This window comes from Triturus cristatus, chromosome 1_1 (genome assembly GCF_964204655.1).
Source record: "Triturus cristatus chromosome 1_1, aTriCri1.1, whole genome shotgun sequence".
In the NCBI taxonomy this organism is placed as follows: Eukaryota; Metazoa; Chordata; class Amphibia; order Caudata; family Salamandridae; genus Triturus; species Triturus cristatus.
In genome coordinates, this window is record NC_140579.1 from 29,166,238 (window position 1) to 29,190,167 (window position 23,930).

The 23,930-nt window shown below is 43.2% G+C and overlaps 1 protein-coding gene across 4 annotated transcripts in view; it reads right to left on the reverse strand.

Annotated features, from left to right (window-relative positions):
- The window catches only part of LOC146869226 (ethanolamine kinase 1-like), a 165,548-nt gene extending 143,104 nt beyond the window's left edge, over nucleotides 1-22,444 (reverse strand). The window contains exons 1-2 of one of the 4 annotated variants that reach the window (XM_085644843.1): nucleotides 22,028-22,444; nucleotides 21,688-21,933 (exon numbers count right to left, since the gene is read on the reverse strand). In XM_085644843.1, the coding sequence (XP_085500969.1) occupies nucleotides 21,688-21,837 (150 nt within the window). In that variant the 5' untranslated portion in view covers nucleotides 21,838-21,933; nucleotides 22,028-22,444. Of the gene's footprint in view, nucleotides 1-12,297; nucleotides 12,391-12,749; nucleotides 13,036-21,687 lie in introns of those variants that run through there. The other 3 variants (XM_085644999.1, XM_085645091.1, XM_085644918.1) reach the window with 3 other exon arrangements.
- Nucleotides 22,445-23,930: the final 1,486 nt, after the last annotated feature.

Consider the following 23,930-nt stretch of genomic DNA (forward strand, 5'->3'; position numbering starts at 1 on the left):
AACGGACTGTTTATGGATGCGAAAAGATAAGAGCAATGCATTGTGGTTATTGTGGTCCGGAACGAAATGATGCAGAAAAAATAATATTATTCTTGAGATGCCAACTAATGGCGAGTATTGAAAGTTATTTGGCACTGATATAATCAACTAATGATCACGATAACCAAGCTAATCACTACTTTAAGGGTAAATATTCCCTTTAAACATTGCGAAAATGTCCGTAGTCCTTCATCTATGTTTAAAGATTTGAACTTTAAAAAGTAAGCAACTGCTCACATCAGGTGTCGCATATGATTTAGGCTCAGTTAGAGTTGAAACGCGTTATGCTTAAGAACTTTCTATCAATAAAGAAGATTTGCTACTCAACCGGCTGGTGGGCTCGTTTTACCTCTGCAAATCGGAGGTTTTGCCTGTGGAATATATATATATATATATATATATATATATACACACACAATGTTTTTGGGGAAATATTCCTTCAGAGACAAGGCACAGCAATGGGGACTTCCTTTGCCCCGACATATGCCAATTTATTTATGGCAGTGTGGGAAGATGGCATTCTGAGAAGCAGATTCAGGCCTAATATTAAAACGTGGATGAGGTACATAGACGATTTGTTTATAGTGTGGGAAGGAGACGAATCGACACTGGAAGACTTCGTCCAAAGCCTGAATGAGAACAATTATAATTTGTCCTTCACATCCAACTGGAGCAAAAATCAAGTACCCTACCTGGATGTAGAAGTTTTCATTCATAATCAAAAGATCTGCACCAGAATCCATCGGAAACCCACATCGACAAACAGCATCCTCCATGCCAACAGTGGACACCCACAACATCTGAAATGGAGCATCCCGTATGGCGAGATGCTCCGCATCAAGAGGAATTGCTCAGAGACCTGTGACATAGAGAGAAATCTGGAAGATGCAAGTGCTAGATTCCTGGCAAGAGAATACCCCCTGAAGGTTATAAATGACTCAAAGCTCAAAACCATGGAAAAACCAAGAACAGAACTACTGAGAGAACGAGATGATACTGACAATGACGAAACAATTCGGATCATTATGGATTTTAATGTTGAAAATAAGTGCCTAAGGAAAATCATCAGAAAGAATTGGAATATCTTATTGCTGGATGACTCACTAAAGAAAAATTTACCACCTACTCCTAAAATTACCTATAGGAAGACCTCATCATTAGGGGACATTTTAACACAAAGACATCTAAAAACACCTAAAAAGGATAGATTAACATGATTAACCACACCTGGTTTTTGGAAATGCTCCAAATGTAAAGCATGTGAACATGGAAACAACACACTGTCATACACATTGGCCAATGGCAAAAAGGAATGGATTACTGCTCATATCACGTGTGAAACCAAATACGTGGTATATGTTCTAGAGTGCCGTGTAAACAACTTTATGTTGGAAGCACCATCAATAAATTAAAACTGCGCATTCTACAGCATTTGCGAGCAATAAAAAACCGAGACCTGGCGTACCCTATGGATAAACATTTCTCCGAAAAACATCAAGGGAACCCATTAGGGCTACGCTATTTCGGAGCCAAAATGATGCAACCTAGCGAGAGAGGTGGGGACATAACCCTGGAATTAAGAAGGGCTGAGTCCAGATTCATTTTAGCGCTAGGAACAGAAAAGCCCTTTGGCCATAAGTTGGATGCAGAATTACATGTTCATCTATAAAAACCATGGAAGACCTAACCCTGACCTGTGGCTTTTAGTGGAGAAATTCAGGAGAACAAAAGGATGAGTTTTTACATAATCATAACTATTGAAGTGAGACTGAAAACAACTGGAATACCTAGAAATGAACTATGTGCTACCTGAAAAAATAAAAGAGTTTTTAAACAAGACAATAACATTGATGGTAGATTGGAAAATGCAAATTTGCACAATGCATCAGAACTACATATAAACTCATGCTACTGGTAGCATCAAATGATATATCTTATAGGACTGAAACTGCTTGTTTGCACGATATTTTTGTATCAGATGATGGCTATGGCACCTTGTATTTATGCGTCTAAAAAATTGCAATTTTGCACAATATACTTGCATATTTGTACTTTACTGAAATGCACAGTATAACACCTATGGCAGGTTGAATCTCATGAGCCTAAATAATTGCATAATTTGCACGATACACTTGCACTTTACTATAATGCACTGTATTACAGTTATGGCAGCTTGGATCTCATAAGCCCAAAATAATTGCAAAATTGCACGATACACTTGCACTTTATTAAACACCTTAGCAGGTTATTGACTCCATTGATACAATTTGCACATTGCACAAATCACTTTTCTATCATCCCCCTTAAAAAACTTTAAGAACTTCCTTTTAAACTCGGGAGATGATTAACCTAAGTTCATGGCTTTTAAATAATTTTTGATAATTTTTTATAATTTTTGGAAAATCTTAAGAATTATTGATAATTACCTTGGATTCTGAGGTCCCCTCCTAAAATTAGTCAAAACTCAAAATCCAGTCTTTTTTCCTGCATATTCCTTAGGCTGTTTTTAGGACTTTTTTAGGACCTTTTTAGGATCTCTCTCCTTTCCTCTTAGGAATGTGAACATATGCATGATCTTGATAATCATAGCATACATGGTATTCTAAGGCCCTCATAAATAAGTCTTCCATAATCGGTGAGTACTTCACTCAATAAATCCGCCAACACTGTCTGGTTGTTCACCAGTTTAAGGACCAAAACAGGAAGTGTTTCCTATATATACAACAAAACACATAAATAAATAAATAAGAAAATAAATAAAAAATAACAAATAATATATAAAAAAATAAAATGAATAAATAAATAAACAGACATACATAAAATAATAAATAAATAAAAATATGTAAAAAAATAAGAATGGAAATGTAAAATGGCGCCTAATGTATGTCATCGTTGAGTGTGGGTTAACATTCTAGTCTACAGATAAACACTAGGTTAATTATTTGTTTTTTGCACTCTGTCACTTTAAAAAGACTGTCTAGATGTTGGGACTCTATGGTCCAGTTGAAGGCATTCGCCGAAACGCGTCGACCGTCCCTGTTGTTGTGCACCTGGTGAAGATGAAATAAAACATTATTGACTGACCTTGCTGACCTTGCTGTGCTGTTGGACTTCCTTGTTGCCGAGTTTCTTTTCTAAATATATATATATATTATCTACTGGCGGTCGCCAGTAGATAGTTATAGTTGGGACCAATTTCCATAGGAAATCCGCAACATTCTATTGGGAATATCTTTGGCGTCGGTTGACGAATCTTCGTGAAATTTTCCAAACTTTTGGCCAGCTCAGCTCCGCTCCTATCCTGAAAATTTCATGGTGATTCGTCAAGCGGGAGCCGAGAAAAAAGGGGGGTCCCAAAATGCATTTTCCCCATGCATTTTCCCATAGGACCTGTTGACGCAGCTACAGCCCGAACTGCTGAACGGAATTACACCAGATTTGGCAAAGAGAAAGTTCTCAGTTCAGACTCGTGCCTTTTGCTTAAATGGTGTAAATCCGTTCAGTAGTTCCTGAGAAAATTAGGGTAAAATAGTTAGTGATATCTGGGCGGAGCCTAACCACACATCTCATCGTGAGATCTGATTGGCTGTCAGTACTTCATCCAAGAAGTGTTGGCAGCCATCTTGGGACCAATATACATGATAGCACCTCATTAAAAGCATTGCAGTTAATAGAAGGTTTTAAGACTTTAGTTACATTATAAATCATTTGTTGATGGTACCATACTCATTTTAGGAATTGTGGTATGTTCTAAGGTGATTTTACCATGTGAAAAAGCCTTCTGCTGGGATATCATGAATCATGTTTGAGAGAAAACTATTTTCTCTGTTTTCCCACAGAGGTTTGGAAGGTGATCTATAAGCTAAACTAAGAGCATATTTTCTGTAAATTCACATTATCTTTCTCAGTCATGTGAGAATGAATTCTGACATTCTCAGTAAAACATGCACATCCAACAAGGGCAGAGACTGTCAGTTGATTCCTTTGTGTTCTACTGCAGCTTAGCTTCCTAGAGTGTTCTAAAGAACAACTAGAGCGCTAACAGTCCTACTTATGACAAACGTATGGCACACCTGAAGCCATCTTCATTGGAATAAAGTGGTAACTCTTAAAACATTTAATTTAAAAAGGAACAAAATGAGGGGGTTCATTTTGCCATAGAAAGTATGATTAGTGCTGCAGAAAGAAAAATTAGGGCACATTTTGAGTGACTTCTCAAATCCTCTTCTATTTCATTAAAAACTTCTGACATGCAGACTGAAACATGCACTTTCAATACCAGCAGCAAACTTCCCTGGTGAGCAGTATCTTTACTACAGTGATCTAATAAGCAACTAGAGGGCTAACATTCTGAATTTATGGCAAATGTGTGACACATCTGAATGCCTCCTTGATGGAATCAAAGTAAAAAACTGAAAGTATTTCCTATTGAGGAGACTGTAGTAAATGAGGAAATTAGGAAACTTCATAACAAATAAGTCTCCCAAAATGGCCACCAGAGACAAAAGAGCCCAAATGTTGCCCAAATATCACCCAGATGTAGCCCAAGTATAGCTCAATGACAGAATGTCCCAGAGTGTTCTAACAAACAACTAGAGTGCTAACAGTCTTACTTATGACAAAAGTATGGCACACCTGAAACCATCTTGATTGGAATAAAGTGGTAACACTTAAAACATTTAATTTACAAAGGAACAAAATGAGAGGGTTCATTTGGCCATAGAAATTATGATTAGGGCTGCAGAAAGAAAAATTAGGGCACATTTTGACTTCTCAAATCCTCTTCTATTTCATAAAAAAATTCTGGCATACAGTCTGAAACATGCACTTTGAATACCAGCAGCAGACTTCCCTGCTGAGCAGTATCTTTTTACTACAGTGAGCTAATAAGCAACTAGAGTGCTAACATTCAGAATTTATGGCAAATGTGTGACACATCTGAATGTCTTCTTGATGGAACCAAAGTAAAAAACTGAAAGTATTTCCTACTGAGGAGACTGCAGTAAATGAGGAAATTAGGAAACTTCATAACAAATAAATCTCCCAAGATGGCCACCAGAGACAAAAGAGCCCAAATGTAGCCCAAATATCACCCAGATGTAGCCCAAGTATAGCCCAATGACAGAATGTCCCAGAGTGTTCTAACGAACAACTAGAACGCTAACAGTCTTACTTATGACAAAAGTATGGCACACCTGAAGCCATCTTGATTGGAATAAAGTGGTAACACTTAAAACATTTAATTTACAAAGGAACAAAATGAGGGGGTTCATTTTGCCATAGAAATTATGATTAGTGCTGCAGAAAGAAAAATTAGGGCACATTTTGAGTTACTTCTCAAATCCTCTTCTATTTCATTAAAAAATTCTGATATGCAGACTGAAACATGCACTTCTAATACTAGCAGCAGACTTCCGTGGTGAGCAGAAGCTTTACTACAGTGATCTAATGAGCAACTAGAGTGCTAACATTCAGAATTTATGGCAAATGTGTGACATATCTGAATACCTTCTTGATGGAATCAAAGTAAAAAACTGAAAGCATTTCCTACTGAGAAGACTGCAGTACGTTCCTAAAGTTCAGTTTTGTCAAAATTGCATTCCAGCCTATTGATTACACTTCATCTGGCCTGAGCTGGAGAGTACGTCCCAACTGAAGACGTGAAGATACGGCTCATAAATGACCTTTGGGAATACCAAAAAATGTAGTAAAGTTAGACATTTGTCTCAGATTGCCTTTGTGAATCGGGCCCCTAGAGTGGTACAGACCTCTCTGCTTGCCCTATTCTGGTTTTTTTAATCGTTTTATTTTATTATGTATATTAATGCATACCATAACATCACAAATACAGATCAGTATGTTCTCCCCCCCACTCTTATCTAATTATTCAGCCTCTGTTCCTTCCATGGGTTGTACATGTTTCATTTCTTGTCCCGATAGTAATCCCAACGGACTTTGAGAACAGTCGAGCCCTGTCTTTTTCATCTCCCCGGCAGCCTTGTCTTATACATTAGGTCTACAGCCCTCTGTACTTCACCCAATTCCCATAGACTTTGTCCCATTTGCCAGGACATCCCCGACTTTGCTAAATTACTTTCTCTGCTGCGCAACACCAATCCAGGTCTTGCTCCCGGTCCCTCACTGGAGATGGCCGCGACCTCCTCCACATTCTGGCAATATTCCTCTTGGCCACTAAATTAGCTAGCATTAACCACAATTTAATATACTTTGACCATTTTTGACCCCCGTTACATTTAGCAGGTGCCATTTAGGCTCTATTGGCACTGCCTCCCAGCCACCCTTGACATAACATAACATAATGTGTATTTGTTAAGCACACGTTCACCACTACGGGTATCTTGGCGCTGAATAACAGATGTTTGTTGTTACCCAGCTCAATGGTACTCATTTTATCGACCTCAGATGGATGGAAGGCTGAGTGGACCCACCGGGATTTGAACCTGTGACCATGAGGTTAAACACAGACCCTGCAGTAGACGCATTAGTCCACTGAGCCACCAGACCCGACATCACTTTGTAATCACTCTCCAGAATCTCTGCAGCACAGAACAAATCCATAGTGTATGGAAAAAGATACCCTCCTCCCCACATCCTCTTGCACAAGTATTTGAGTTGCATTTGCCTATGTGAAAAAGTCTCGATCTGGTTGTATATGATCTGTGTATTATTCTAATTTGTATCAGCCTAAAACGGGCCTTCATAGCTACTTCTGTTGGACTCTGTATGATTTCCAACCAATCATCCACCTCTAGGATCCCAACATCACCCTCCCACTTGCCTCTCAGGGCCACTAGCGGGTCTGGGGTACTATTCATTAGTTTTGTATAAATAAGGGAGGTTGCCTTTTCCGCTATTGGGTCTGCCAGGAATCTATCTTCCAGCGGTGTATATTTCGGTATATGCTCTCCCAGTTTTACATTTGCTTTTAGGGCGTGTTTTAGTTGCATGGTGTCTGGCATTTGGTATTCTGCCTGAAGTCTCTGGAAGTCTACCATTTCTTGACCCTTCCAAATATCTCCCAGAGATTCAATGTCCAGGAGTGCCCATGCACGAAATCCCTTTAGCTCTTGCACCTCCCTCAAGAGGTCACTGTCCCACAGGTGAGTCTGCTCCGTTAACTTGCCTTCCCAACCTAACAAGCATTTGCAATGCAATAGGTCTCGCATTAACGCAAGTTTAAGCTATTGGCATTGTAAATGAAAATGCCGTTTTTTTTAAACATAAATAAAAGGCATTGTCATTTACAATGCCAATAGCTTAAACTTGCGTAAATGCGAGACCTATTGCATTGCAAATGCTTGTTTTAAAAAAACCTCAATATTTGAAAATGACATCCTCCCACTTGCAAACAGGAACTTAGTTTCCATATATTTAGCCCCGCCCAGATCGTCAGGCCAGGTGGTGAGTGGGTCATAATTATTCCAATCTCCACATGTGAGTATTTCCATTTTGGAAGCATTCAGTTTGAGATGGCTGGATGCCATCCACTGATCAAAGGCTCTGAGGCAACTGAAAATGTATGAGCTTCCAATGTATTTGGGGCTACCCAGTTTAAGGAGTATTTGTGTGTCATCTGCATAGTTATAGCACATGAAGTGAAATTGATTGATCAGTGCCGGTAATGACTTCATATAGCTGTTCAAAAGCATGGGTGAGACCCCTGCTTTTGTAAAGTACAGTTTGGATGAGAAAGGGGGTTTGGATGACATAAGTTCTGTTTTGAAGGTAGGGTGTGATCCAGTCGAGAGCAGGCCTCTCTATGCTGGCTTCGTAGAGTCCTTGTCAGCCGCAGCCCGTGCAGATCAGAGCGGTGGGGCAGTAGCACCGGGCAAGGGGGGCTTTTGACAGACGATGACGAGGGAACATTAATTATTTATTTAATTTTCCGTCATGGTCGTCTTTCGAATCCCCCCTCTCCCCAACCCGGCCCCACCGCTCTTACCGGGACGGGACGCAGCTGGTCTTTGTATTAGAGTGTCATGGTCAGCCGTGTCAATGGTGGCTGAGAGGTCCAAGAGAAGTCGTGCAGCAATCCTGTTCTAGTAAACTATGTTCCTACGGTCATCCCAGATGGCAATGAGGGATGATTCTGTGCCTCTTCCTGGAGGGAATCCTGTTTGGAAGTCTGAAAGTCTAGAATTATTTTCAATGAATTGGGGCATCTGGGTGAATGCTGCTCTTTCTATTGTTTTCCCCGAAAGGTGCGTTTGTAATTGGTCTGTAGTTGTCAGGGTTAAATAGGTCTATGTTTGTTTTCTTTAGTAATGGGCGCATGTATGATTTTTTTAGGTCTTCTATAAATATTCCTGTAGTTAAGGAATTGTTGATGATTCTTACTGGTGTGGCAATAGTTGGAAAAATGTTCTAGAAGGTTTGTGGTGGACTTGGGTCAGAAGTGCTGCTGTCAGGCCTGCTGGCTTTGACCAGGTCCATACATTTGCTGTGGGATATTTGTTGGAAGGAATGCAATGGCTGGGTTAGCCTACTTTTAGAGGGTTGTTTGGAAATGTCTGCATTGGTTGTGTAATGATTTGCCAGTTTGTTTGTGAAATCTTGAGTAATGGGATGAGCTCCTTTACAGGCAATGTGGTGTGACGTGGGGATATGTGTATCATATTTATGGTGTTTGATGATATGATGTACGGCATGGTATAATGTGAAGTGGTGAGCAGTTGTTTTCAAATGTGTAATGTGGTATGTGGTGTTCTACAACATGACATGGTGAGATTTTATGTTATGTGGTGTGGTTAATGGAGAATATTGTATGGTGTGTTGCAGTGTATTATAAAGTAGTGAGTAGAAGTGTTGTATAATGCTGGTAAGTGTGGTGTGATGCAGTGGTACGGACTTATGTGGTTCTGGATTGTGCGCTTTTGTAGGGTGTGATATAGAATGATGAGGCGTGAGTCACCACTCAACTCACTGCAATCTTTTAATGAGTCTGCTGAGGGGTGTAAGGTGAAAGCTTTCGCCAAGTTTAATGACGTTGTGCTGATTACTCTTCTAAAAGAACAACACTAACATAGGTTCTCATTTCTGTTGACCTAGGTGACCATTGAACCTATTTAGTGAACAGCATATCATTACATTTATCATTTCTCAATCTCTGGGGTGTAATCGCATTATGCTAGTATTTTATGTTCAAAGTTAGACTACTCGGGACGATATGGAATCAGGATCTTCCTCATCTGTGCAGAAATCAATCATAAGAGAAAACAAATCGTCTGTCATTTGAAAAGATGTGATCTGTGACCAGGATATTTTAGCTATCTGGAAAAAGACACATTTTGCATAACCAATGTGAATTTTTTGAACATTGGAATGTTGTGAGCTCTGGTGAAGGCAATGGATGGCCAGAGGCCCAATCTGCTCCTTTGTTCTAATCCTTATCATTATGTATTCCACTGCTTCATTTACAATAGTCTACTGTCAGTAGGTGGAATGTCCCAATAGCCTTATAGCCCTTAAGCCTCAGACTTTAGTAGCCCAAAAAAGGCCCTGTCCCTTTTCATAGTCTCCGCCTGCCAGCTGAGCCTGTAACTTAGATAGTGGGACTTTAACAGCCAGGGTAGCCCTTGACACCGGGCTATGATACTACAAGAAAATCAAGATAAGCCCTCCAAAGCCATCAAAATAAACCTATTTTTTAAATATGTATAAGAAGTGGTATCAAGATCTCCCCCACAAATGATTTTGCAGGATGGTGTTGAACTATTTCTTATTAAGTCTTACCGCTGTCCTGCAGCGGTCCCAGTAACCTGTCGAGCTAACAGTGGTCCACCCGCCGTATTTAGATGTTGTGTCTTCCCTGCTGACTCACAGTACTCTGTCGTCGTCAGGCCAGTGGGATTGTGCCAACCTTATTTATATGTTCCTGCTGGGCTTGCAGTCTGCGGGTGGCGGTTTCTCAGTGGAGTGAGGTCCTGGTGCAGTGAAGACTGGTAAGTACAACTTATTTATGGGTGTAAATACATATGTGTCATGTTAGCATGCAATGCATATGTAGGCAAAGTGGTATGTCCCTTTGTGTCACATTTATAATGCTGCTTGCACAACATTTACACACCACTGAATGACCCCCCCTACGATACATAGCAGTGATATATGAGTGGTTTACCTTCGATCCCAGCGACACCGGAGTCATTTGGTGTCATGGTGGTGTCTGTGCAGCAAAGGGGGGGCCTGGACGATTGCGTAGTAGCAGGAGACAGACGCAAGAAGCAGGAACTAGATAAGTTATTGCCTCCTTTTCTACCATTCCACCACCTGAGAGCAGGAGGACTTTCTGCCCCCGTTGGGGCAGCGGGAAGGCCCATCGTAATCAGCTCGGCTGCAATCTTGCCTGGAGTCCCGCCGCCAGCTGTTCCAGCCTCTGCCGCTGTTGGCATAGTCCAGATATCCTGACAGAGTCATGGGGACTGCAGCCGTCTTTCGTGTATGGAATCGACAACATCTGATTTGGGCGGGCAGACTGCCCAGACGGCAGGCAGGAGACTGACGAAAGAGCGGCAGTGGACCGCTTAGGCGAAGATCTGAATCAGGCCCAAGTCTTGGTGCAAGTGGAGATAGTTTAATGAGGAAGATTAGAAATGATACCACTGTATCTATTCCCCCTCTAGTTTGATCCTCACAACAAGTAGCCCCACCATAATCTAGATTTCCTCAAAAGAGTAAAGAGTGTTTTTCCTACGCCAGGGTATGGCCCAACATTCACTCCACCGTCTTCTGCTGGAAAACTGAGAATCCGGCCTTTCTGGCTCTTAGTGTGTACTGCTGTACATGCCTCCCTGCAAATGCGGCCGGCAGTGAGAGTGGATCATACAAAGACTGGAAGAACTTTCTGATTGACTTCCACTTTACCAGGGCGAGCACAGAGAATGCTTATCCATGTCACTCCAGGACGTTAGATACCTGCTTGCAGAAACAATCCTCTCTCCAGCCTTAAATATTCAACTTGTGATTTTCAGCCTGCCCATCCATTCCACCTATGGGCCCTCTGCTCTCCAGGTGGCCGTCCTTTACCCGGGCTTGATTATATCCTGCTTATCGTCACCAGCTTTCTTTTCTGCTTGTCAATGCAGGTGCCTCTTGCACCACAACCTTTGTTCATCCTCCCAAGATGTCATCATCTGCACCAGGGTTCATAGAGTCTCGGAGGTGCAGAGTGTATAGTGTGATAAGCCCTGTTTATGGCATAGTGTATTGCGGGTTTTGCTTCCAGCTCTTTCCTGCAGGTGCTGCCCAGCCGTACAGGCATCCCGTGCAGCTCTGATTACTAATGTGAGACATTCAACCCCTGGGTGGGTGATCCTGGACAACCGCTACTCCCCACTGCACATAGTGTCACTCCTGTACCTGTCCAGTCCCGGCCTCGCTGGGTGAGTTACCCTCGGTGACGATGATGTCAGGAATTCCAGCGCACTCACTAGACAACCTGCCAGCAACCAAAACCGCGCTCCACTCTTCGGTGGCCATGGTTTCTCTTAAACCCTACTGATGAAGAAACTATCAGCCATGTTTGGAGTTTGCCTCTGAACCTCACACACCTCAACCAACATCTCCCACATAGACCCTTCTTCACCCAACTTCCATCCATGCACTCTGAAAAGAAAGGTGCCCAGGACCGATGTCACCAGAGAGCTTCTTGGCCTCACCAGGCTAGAAAGCACTTACACAGATGAGACAATTCAAACAACCCCCCCCCCTCTCCCCCCCATCGCCATCTTATTCACAGTGGGCTCCTACATGTGTACTTCAACCATCCAAATGATGGTCTCTTGTGAGAGAAATACAACTTCTAGCTGCCAATAATAACTCGAGCATCTATTTGGAAATGTGATGTTTTGCACCAAGCTTTATATTTCAATCAATAAACAGCATAAAATGTTAGCACGGAAAATCCTTGGAATATAGTTAAGAATTGTGCATTTTTTGAGACGTCTTCCTCACTGCAGGTGCTCTCTCAAATGAGACACAGGCCTGGAAGGGAATGGGTTAGAGCTCACTCACTGATGAGCGGTCTGTCCAGCTGTATTGGGTCTCTGTCTCAGCCCAATGAAAGCCGTAGTGGATGATGGTCACTCCGGCTGCCTATTCCTGGTGGCGCCTTCACCAGTCTACTCTCCATTCCTCTTTATCTCACTCTTGCAGGTACTTTCTTCTCCCTTGCTTTCTCCTATTGCCACTGTTCTCCTATCTTCCCTTCCTTTCTCCGGTAACCGCTTTCCTCTCTCTTACCCTGTGCCAAACTCTGATGACATGTCGGTCCCAAAAGACGAGCGCCGGTGCCAGCCACGTGCAATCGCCGCACTCTGTCTTTGATCAAAAGCCGAGCTGTGTCGCAGCAGCCAGGCGTGCAAGGCTTCCCCCCCCCCCCCCACCCTCCTGTTGTGTGTCAGCCCGGGCTGAAACAGCTTCCCAGGCACAGACACACAGGCAGTTTCTGAGCAGCTGCGGGCTGGCTGGTCCGCCGTCCGTCTAATCGATAGCTGCACCCGAGTATTTCACAGGTCTTTAAAAGACCATTTACATGATAAGGACGCTTTGTTGTCGCCCCCCCCCTCCCCCTTTCTTAGAGCCTCTGCATCTCTGTCGTGCATGGATTGGGCTGTGTCCAAGTTTGAAGCCTGGATGAACATTGATTAACTAAACTGTCAGAGTAGCGGAACTGCCCTCACGCGCACACTGACATCAGTGGGTTGACCCTTGTGCCGCCCTTCGACCTGACTGCAGTCTCTTCGGGCCCAGGGAGGGCAAGCAACGGGAACAACAGGAAGTAAACGCAGGTAACCAGCCTTGTTCGCTTTCTCTGGCAGCAGCTCTCCGCAAGCATTAAGATGCCAGGGGTATCAATAAGGGAGGTACACCTGGCTAGCGCTACTCGATACCCCTGGAGGCCTGAGACCCTCACGGGGCAGCCTCCGTTTACAGCCCTGCTCTGATAGCTTACAGGTCTGTAGGCGCAGAAATAACTGTGAACTTGGGCTTTGGGAGGGGCCTCTCTCAATGGATCCCAGCTGGAGACCGTTCTGGAGACTAAATGTCTAAACATATGTCACAAACAAAGCTCCCGCCACCAGCACCGGTTCACAGATCTCCACTGCGCCCAGAGTGGGTCACTGCATCGGTCACGCAGCCCCGGCCCGTCTCCTAGTTTGCACCCGTAATATACCGAGGATTGCAGAAGAGAGCTGCCCGACTTAATGAGACGCAAACAGCAGCTCGTCGATCCCACTTGGTCTCAATGGTGTCCCGTAGCCCTTAATGTACCTCAGCATAAGTGTTAGCACTTTATCAACCCCCTGCCCTCCTGTCGGCACACCGCAACGCCCCCACAACAAACCCCACCTTGCCCCTCTTAAATCCGTTCTCCATTCAGTGGCTCGTTTTATATTTGGGGCCAAAAGAAGTGACCACATCACTAGGGTGACCAACTGGCATTGGTGCAAATTCAGGACGGTGAGTGTAAAAATTCAGGACAAAGGGTCAAAATTCAGGACACAAATTCAGGACAGGAGGTCAAAATTCAGGACAAAACTTCAGGATAATAGGTACGTTTTACAGACACATCAGAGGAGGTCACGCAATAGTATATAAGTAAGCCCAGCCATATCCAAACATATTCAACCATTTGCAAACCTATCCATCATGTATCCTTCCATCAATCATTTCACTCATCCATCCCTTCATCCATCCTTTCACTCATCCATCCATTATCCATCCATCCACCCTTTCACCCTATCCATATGTACACTCATCCATCCACTCTTCTACCCATCCATCCAGCCATTTACCCTTTCACTCATCCAGCCATCCTTTCACTTACTCATCCATCCACCCAATCACTCATCTTTCCACCCATCCACCCTTTCAGTCATCTACCCATCCCCCCTTTCTCTCACCATCAAACCTTTCACTTAGCCATCCTTCCTTCCATTCATCCACCCACCCATCCATTTATTCATCCACTCATGAATCCATCCATTGATCCTATCACTCATCCATCCTTTCTCTCATCCATCTATCCTTTCACTCCTTCACTCATCTATTCATCCTTTTGTCCATCTACCCTCCCTTTCACTCACTCATCCATCCTTACATCCACCCTTTCACTCATCCGTCCATTCATTCACCCTTGCACTTATCAATTCATCCATCATTTCACTCATCCATCCACCCACTCACTCATCGTCCACCTTTTCACTCATCCATCCTTTCACTCATCCATCCTTTCACTCATCCATCCTTTTACTCATCCATCCTTTTACCTAATCCATCCACCCTTTTACCCGCCCAGCTACCCTTCCACCCATACATTCAGCTATTTACCTTTTCTCTCATCCATCCCTCCACTCACTCATCAATCCATCCATCCTCTCTCATTATCCATCTATTCAATCTTTCATTCATCCATTCACCCTTTCATTAATTCATCCAGCCACCCACCCATCCCTTCATTTACTCACCCGCCCAACTTTTCATATTAATTTTGAGCTGAGCCTTTTTGAGAAGAGGCCCATCAAGAACTTCACCCTCGCTGCAGGAGCCATTCCAGGACTGGGACAGAAGCCACCCAGGGCGGAGACAGGATCCACCACAGGGGGGGACAGGAGCCATAACAGGCGGGGGGACAGGAGCCATCACTGGGGGGGGAGGAGCCATCACAGGAGGGGGAACAGGATCCACCAGGGTGGGCACAGTATTCTAGTATCATCTTGGTCTCTTCCAGGGTGGGGTAGGGCTCCTCACCCCCTCCTGGACAGGACAACGAGAAGACAGGCTCTCTTTCCAAAATGTTACTTTTCCATCCCCCACTGTGATGTACAGTACTTAAAGGAGATACTCCAAGAGAACTGATGTAACTGATTGTCCTCCATACTTTGTTAATCAGTTTGGGTGCGTTTGGGCCATTTCTTTATTTTATTACATTATAGACTGCATATTTGAAAAACCGAGGTTTGCTTACAATTTAGTGACAGTAATTAAGCTCTGTGAAGAGAACCACGTGCTGCCTCGGTGTAATCAGGGCCAGTTCTAGGATGTTTGGGGCCCTGGGCAGAAAGGGAATGTGTGAGGCCCCTCTAAATTGCAGAGACACGAGGCATTCAGGGCTGTTTGCATCTGAATAGATGCCCCTGCTCCTGAAGCTGCAGCCCCTCCCTCTCAATCACCTCTTAACAGCTCATCAAGGGCGGAAGGTGTGAGGGTTGCCATCCCGCTGTGCCTCTCCAATGCTGCTGGGTATCTGAGCTTTGGTACTGTATAGGAGTCTGTTACACCCGACCTCAACAACATCAGAGTCACGAAGGGAGGTGGGTGGAAGCTGTGCCGGCTTTAGGGTGGTGCGACCGGTGCCCGGTTAAAATTACGGATAAATGGCGTCCGTTAAACAATCCTTCACGGACAACGGACAGACGGCCGAAATTACGGACTGTCCGTGAAATTTACGGACGGTTGGTCACCCTACACATCACACCCATTTTGTCTTCTCTTCGATGGCTTCCCATCGAGGCAAGATCAATCTACAAGGCTACCTGTATCACCCACAAAGCCTTGCACAATTCCTACCCTCGATACCTGGCGAATAAACTGAACATTTCTGGAGGCTCCAGACCGTCTCGTAATGCAGAAAATGTACTGTGTGTGCCCTTTCCCTTCAAAAGGGAAAGATCGATGGCTCAATCCTTCTCAGGCAAAGCGGTGAGAATCTGGAACTCGCTTCCTCCACTACTCCGGACCACCACCTCTACCCAGACCTTCAAAACTGACCTCAAATCTCTTCTCTTCCAAACACACTTCCAGAACTTCATGTCCTTCAAGGATGTTCTTTCATTATTATAAATTAGTAATCTATGCCTGTTCAATCTTCATCCTATTGTGTTTTTTGTGTGACTGCCGTCTATTGTTTGATTTTACCTTTTCTTGTTTTGCGTTTGTTTCTGTAACGTGTAAATATGTAATATTATTATTATTAAGCTTGTAAAGTGCCTGGTTACTCCAACGGAGTGTCCCCTCGCTAGCGCACAATTAAGACCACAGCCAACTGGCCCAGATCCACCCCTGCATCCCCCAGCCTTAGGCCCTAAGCAGTAAGAGGCCTACTTTCAGCACCCCAGGGGGTGCTGGAAAAGCCAGGTTTTATGTTTTTTCCACAAAAAAGTCTCTGATGGGCAAGTCCTTAAGTCGTTTATTTATCCATCCGGCACTCTTATTAACGTTTTCTGGTAATTTCGTCTTATTTATGGTGTGCTGCTCCCTCTTTTAGTGTTTTGTCTAGGAACACTATTTATGAAACATGAAATCAGGGGAAAGTGACGTCTCTCACTTCCAAGTAGCAGGTGCGCACAATTATCCTTAGACCCGTTAAGGTCTAGTCATATTTAATCTGTTTTATAAAGAAATCCATTTAATCCATTGTGTTTATGTTCATTTCATTTATTATTCTTATTCTTCAAATTGTCACGTTTACTCATTTCTTTAGTAAAGCAACTAAATCTTTTTACATATTCACATGTTCACACTACCCAATGCATTTCGGGTCAATGAAAAAGACCCTTCTTCAGGGGTCTGTAACAGAAAAATAAAGGAAATATAATGAGCAATTCAGTCGTCTAATCATACTCTTTCAGTATTTGACTCTATCTAATATACAAAAATTGTCAATGTATCTCGTTTATAATAAGGTTTTCATTATTCTGTCAGTTGGCGAAGTCTAAAAATCTTTACAACTCTATACCTTGAAAATCCAGTGCCTGTATTACCCCTGTCAATGTTTAAATAAAACACCTGAAAAGATAATCCTAATGAAATAAAGTTCGTGCTAACTACAATTCATTAACATTCAAATTGCAAAAAATATATCTGAAAAATGAAGACTAAAAGCTAACATATCTAAAAGATGAAGGCTGAAAGCTAGCGTAACTATTCTTTGCAAGTCTGCCGGTTACTTACTTCCATGTGCAACACGACGTTCCCAACTCTCCTTCAATGCGAGTTCAGTTTACAAAACAGCCCTAGTGTGTGATATTTATACATGACTTAATTGGTTGAAAGCATGATGACACATCGTGCCTACAGCCAATCATATGTAGTGGTTACCAGAACCTATCAGATTCTCTTATTCGTGTAGGTGAAGCTCCCGCCTAATTTCAACCTATCAAGAGTCACTTGTCAATTACACAAATGTTGTTGTAACTCGGTAGAGGCGCGCTCATTGGTCGCTCCTTTACGAAGTCAAAAACAAATTATACCTATAGTAATGGTGATTCTACATAAAGAATAAATAAATAAATGTTGTGGAAAACGAACCATTATTATAAAAATTAGAATTTAAACATTCTTCAACAGATAATAATAAATTCGAACTACTGATATCTATAGTAAATGACCAGTTTTGTCAAACATCTTCAAAGGTGTTCTCTATGCAGGATGGCAAACAATATATCCTCACAGGTTTTACAAAAAACACGATAGTTCAATTCTGTCATTAATTCCTTCCGGTTGCATGCTCGCCATTTTTCTGATCCAAAAATATTCTGCTCTTAATCTCTGTTTGTGAGTGTCCATCGATGAGTTTGGTTTGATCACTTCTAATATGGTGAATTGTAATTGCGCAATGTTGTGTCCAGCCTCTATCCAATGCATAGCCAATGTGGACTTGCGGTTTTTATTTCTTATATTGCTTTTATGTTCTGTGATCCTGATTTTTATTTTTCGTTCCGTCTGCCCCACGTATAATTTACCACAGGGGCATTTTATTCCATAAATCACTCCTTTTGTGTCACACATGCTTGAATGTAAGAGTGGAATCATTTGTCCAGTCATCGGATGTCTGAATTGTTGACCAGTTATCACATTATTGCAATGTGTACAGTTCTCGCATCTTTTCATGCCTTTGTGAATCGTCTTAACATCTTGATTTAATTGTTTCTTGATTAATTCTTTTAGATTTTTTGATCTCTTATATGCAAAAGTGATTTGATTGGCTACTATGGGTTGTAAGTCAGGTTCTTCAGTGATGAGTGACCAGTGTTTTCTCATGATGGTGGTGATCTGTTTTGATTGAGCTGAATATTTAAGTACACATACTGTAAGTTTTTTCTCCAATCTTTCTTTTTGATGAAGTAGCAATTCTCTGTCCATGGACTGAACTTTGTTTTTGGTGTGTTGTAATATACTTTCAGGATATCCTCGTTTTAAGTATTTCATGATCTGATTGTCGATGGTGGAGGATAAGTCATTCGGATCTGATGTTATTCTTTTAAATCGAATGAATTGGGATAGTGGTAGGTGTGTCTTTAATGAGTAGTGATGAAAGCTGTTGAAATGTAAACTACTGTTCCTGTCAGTTTCCTTTATGTGAACATTGGTTGTTATTTTGCCGTCTCTAATTGTTATCTTCACATCCAAAAATGCCAATTCATTGGAGTCAATTTGATAAGTGAACTTGATTCTGTCATGTACCTGGTTTAGTGTGTGAATGTTTTCAATAAGTTGATCTTTGGTGCCTTTCCAGATTACAAAGATGTCATCTATGTAACGTTTGAATATCATGATGCCATCCTTCCATTGTGAATTATTCAGTATGTGATCATGTTCAAATTTTGCCATGAAGGTATTAGCGTAGGACGGTGCCCCCGCAAAACCCATGGAAGTTCCGCTACATTGCTCATAGAAACCATTCTCCCATTCTAGATAGCTGTGGAATAACGCAAAATGTAATAGTTCCATCAAAAAGATTTTATCTGTTCCTATGATGTCATTTTCCAGTAATCTCCATTCCATTGCTTCTAAACCCTCATGATGGGGGATAGAGGTGTAAAGTGATGTCACATCAATAGAACATAACCATATTTGCTCATCTTTTGGGATTGTTATTTCATTTAGAAGGTTTAAGAAAGCAGTGGTGTCTTTGATATAGGTGCTCCAATTTTGAACCAATGGTTGTATGAACCAGTCTAAGTATTGACCTAGTGGTTCTGAGATTGATCCACAGGCTGACACAATGGGTCTAAAAGGTGGTATGGTGGCATGTTTATGGATTTTCGGGAGCATATAAAATTGAGGCCTCCGTGGATATTTGATGTTTAAAAAATGAAAAGTCTTTTCGGTTATCCACTTCAACTCTAGTGCTTTTTCCAAAATTGATTTTAATGTTTCTGCGAAGATATCAGTGGGATCCTGTTCAATTTTTCGGTACGTGTTGATGTCTTGTAGATGTGTACGTACACTTTCCATGTAAAAATCAGTGTTCATCACTACTATAGCTCCACCTTTGTCTGCTTTCTGTATTGTGATGTTTGTCATCTCTTTTAAAGATCTCAGAGTGTTCCAATCTTTTTTGGAGAAGTTGCTTTTGTTTCCACTCGAATAGTTAATTTTTTTCATTTCAGTGGTAATTACTCTTTCAAACGCATCAATGGTCTTATGTGATGTAGGTGCACAAAATGTACTCTTGACTTTAAATTCTTTCATCTCGCTTTCAGGCTTATCAATCGATTGAAAATTTGAAAAGAAATTCTTTAATCGCAGATTGCGTAAGAATTTAAAGATTGCAATTTCTGTTTCTTGGGCGTTTGATCTGTAGTGAGGTACGTAAGTGAAACCTTTATTTAGCAGTTTGGTTTGAGCATCTGTTAATTGAATTCCTGAGATATTTATGACAAGGTTGTCTTCTTTTTGGTCGACCGGAGTGCTCTTTCTGTCTCTGTTTCTTTTGTTTTTTCTTTTTCCCCTCCTTGTTTTTGGGGTTCTCCCGTTGTTGTTGAGCCTGAAGGAGCATTGTTGGCGGCCGGGCTGGTCTCTAAAAAAGTCACCTTATTTTGTTGATCTCTACGAGTTGTTTGTAAATTGCTTCCTAAAGGTTTCCTGCTTTGTGCAATTTCGGATTCTGAAATAACACTCTCTTGTGATGAGCTCATTTCTGTTTGTGGTCTCTTCCAATTTCTCTGATGATAAACCTCTGCCCAACTATAGACTTCTTCCAACTTATAATCTATAGTGTCTCTTTTATATTTTTTGATTTTCCTTTCTTCTATTTCTTTAGCATATTTCTCAAGTTTTGTATTGATGTCTTCCAGTGTTTTTGTCAAATCTTCATGAGTGTTTAATTCGCGTTTGATTGTTTCCAATTCTTCTTCCAAAGTCTTTAACTCTTTTGACAATTCCTCCACGATCAGTAAAATCAGATCTAGACTGCATTTGTTAAGTATTTGATACCATTTATTGAGGAAAGTTTTGTTGCTCCTTAAGTCCTTAAGTCCACAGGTAGGTCATTCCAGGCCTTAGCCACAAGGAAGCCAAAGGAGCCGCCTCCTGCCCGCACCTTCTGCACCTTCGCCATAATCATTTTCGCCGTGCCCAGTTACCTCAGGTTCCGAGCAGGTCTATAAACGGTGAGAGGGGGGGCGCAAAATCTTGGCCCTTTCTTGTTAAGGATCCTATGGCCAAATCACAAGGCCTTAAAGGTGACTCTGGCCTGCATAGGGAGCAGGTGTAATCCCGTCAAGGCCGCCCCCACCGAGGCCTATCCAGGGATATTGAGCATTAGCCGCGCTGCAGCATTCGGAGCCTTCTGCAAGATGTTCAGACTTCCTTTAGTCGCCCCTAGGTAAAGAATGTTACAGTAGTCTAGGCGGGATGTAACAAGGGCCTGTACAATGGTTCTTTGGCGTCAAGTGGGAGTAGGTCCAAGAATGTTCGCAACATTTTAAGAATACCAAAGCAGGTTACTGGCGCCACACCCCCAGCCCCCCTACCCCTGCCGTGAAAGCAGTCCTTACCCTACTTTCATAGGGAAAGTGCAAAGTGGCTGAATAGCCAGTAGGGCCTTGCTGGCCAGTTGTGAGGTGAGTAGTCACCGAGCACTGGTTTTCAGTCCCTGACAGTCTCACGAAGGGACTACTTTCGACGTTGGACACCATGACAGCGCCTCGTTTTGTGGTATTGGAAGGGAGGCGCTTCTCCACTGTCTGCTCATCACCCAGTGTAATGTGTAAATCAAAGATAACCTCAGAGGGGTCTGAGACACTCCCACCCGAAGGGCGAGCCATTGTGTTGAAATTCACGCTATTCAATACATCACTGTCATTGTCTTTATTGTATCAGGAATGCTTAACTCACACTTCGATATCCTATTACTAGAGAACGACTGAGGACTTCGCCAATACCAGTCTGCCTCTCTTACAAACTACTTGAATCACTTTTTTGTTTGGCTGTTGTGTTACTTATGTACCTCGCGTTACTTATGTACATTGTTTTCGCTTTTTTGTGTCAGTTTTCCAAAATTTCAATAAAAACTATTTGAAATTAAAGATAACCACAGACTGCAATGTAAATGCCACCAAATGTAAACAGTGAGTGTGGTTTTGTATAGCCTTTGCACCTGTACTAGTATTCATTGTATCGACCGCGGAAAGAGGAAGGGCGGAGTCGACCCGTCTGTGTCAGAATGTATGACCTGCGGGGCATACGCCATTGTCACCAGCAGGCAGTAACCTTCCCGTATATGTGTATAGAGGGGAGTTAGAGGTAGGGGTTGCAGAGCCCACACGGTGAAGGACGAATGGAATGGGGAATGTGTATAGGGGTGGGGGGGGGGAGGTTGATTTATGCAGGTGCTTCTCATACCTTGGTCTGTACCCGCTGCAGGTCCCACTCCGGCCTCAGCTCGCGGATAAGCTGCAGAGCCCCCGGGAGCACGTTCTCTTCGTCCACGGAGATGCTGTAGCACTGGGGGGCGACGCAGCCTTCGGGTAAGGGTAGCTCGGTGCCCGACATGTCCGACTCCTCGCGAAGCAGCCCACGCCTGCAGTCTGGCACTTTCTCCCACGGCCCAATACCTCCTCTGTAGTCAGTGCCTGCTTGGGTCCCGGACTGGTGCCTTCAGACCGAGGCCGACCCGTCCTCAAGCCGGGGAGATTGGGTGGGAGGTGGGGGGCGTGTGAGCGTAGCGTGTGGGAGCCGAGGCGGAGTGAGGAGAGAAGACGCTGCAAGCAAACTCATTCACTCTCACTCACCCAGCCCCCAGGGGAGAAGTACACCTGTCCCAGCCATGGAAGCGCGTCATTCGCACTGTATATCGCTGCCAGAGAGGGAAGGGGAGGTGTGGGGGCACTGAACTTAGGAATGAATATCTGCACTGGAATGGACCGGGCAACAGAGCAGGTGAATATTAATTTATAGCTACCTCTAGTCTACGTATAGGTATTGAGCGTAGGTTATCTTTAAATAATGACAACTGTTATCTTAAACTTTTCACCAGTAAAGAAGTTTGCAGATTTCTTCGGTGAATTCACAGTTTTGCACAGTTGGCAAAGTCATGTGAAATCAAAGTATTGAGAGAGAAAGTGCCGGTGCCCTCTTCAGCTTGGCAGCCAGTGAACTCGCTTTACAGCCGCCTTATCTGTGTTATCTCGTGACGGGTTGAAAATACAAATATGCACGTCACTTTTGCTTTAAGAGTACTTGAGGCGATGTGATAGCTCAGTGGGTTAATGCACTTGCTTGCAAAGATCACTGTGTAGCCTGCATGTGTTTTGCAGAATTCGTGTGTAGGGTTTACTACGCCGTGTGGATGCTGAGCGCGTACCTTTCAAGATTGCTTCTGAAGCGCCGCGTACCCATCATGATAGTCGGCTACACGTGTGCGGTGTGGTTGGAAGGAGGTTGGTTTTGTGTTGACCCTGCTATGTAGAAAGTATTTTCAGGTCCTGCAGGATGACCAGCTTTCGTGCATAGAGACGCAGTTACTGGCGATGTGGTGAATGCGGGGTACAATTCAGCCTTTCAGCACATCACAAACTGTGTGAAAATTATTACACCTGGTATTTTTTCCCAAAATAAATTTCATCTGGTAAACTGGGGTGTGTGTCATGGTGAGCAAAAGAAGGATGGATTAAACCCAGACCTTTGTGACTGAGGGTGAATCTTTTAATTGTTCAGCATACCGTTCATCATTTATTCCTGTTGCTTTTGTTACCGTTAGTGGGAATGGTATGCCCAGACGTGGGTCCCCTGCGCACTACACCACTGGATTCAAGCTAGCCTGGCTGATGAGGGGTGATGCACCGAAACCGGTCCCAGGATGCTTTGTCCCGGTTCAGGGAGGACCAGGCTTGGCAGTTCGGGCTGAAGAGCAGGGTATGGCTGGGTCCAAAGTGGGTTGGCATGGTGAGCAAAAGAATGATGGATTAAACCCAGACCTTTGTTACTGAGGGTGAATCTTTGCATTGTTCAGCATACCGTTCATCATTTGTTCCTGTTGCTCTTGTTACCCTTAGTGGGAATGGTATGCCCAGACGTGGGTCCCCTGCGCACTACACCACTGGATTCAAGCTAGCCTGGCTGATGAGGGGTGATGCACCGAAACCGGTCCCAGGATGCTTTGTCCCGGTTCAGGGAGGACCAGGCTTGGCAGTTCGGGCTGAAGAGCAGGGTCAAGTCTGATTTGAATATGGCTGGGTCCAAAGTGGGTTGGCATGGTGAGCCAAAGAAGGATGGATTAAACCCAGATCTTTGTGACTGGGTGTGAATGTTTGCAATGTTCAACATTCCGTTTATCATTTGTTCCTTTTGCTTTTAGCAGGTAACTTGTGGCGGAAATTTTGGGGAAAAGCAACAACTTTTCTTAGTTCTACACCTCATAAAGGACACAAAGACGCATTGTGCTGGATTCTTCCGCATGCTGAATTCCAGAAAAGAGAATGACACCAAATACTGCCCTCTGCAGAGCAGAGCTTGTGGCTGTGGTAATTGCGGGTGCAGTATCACCGAATCAGCATTACCACAACCATACGACTAGGGCCTAAATAGGGCTTGCGGTAAGTGATTTTAACATGATATCTGTGTGACATTAAGCAGTGATTTCTAAA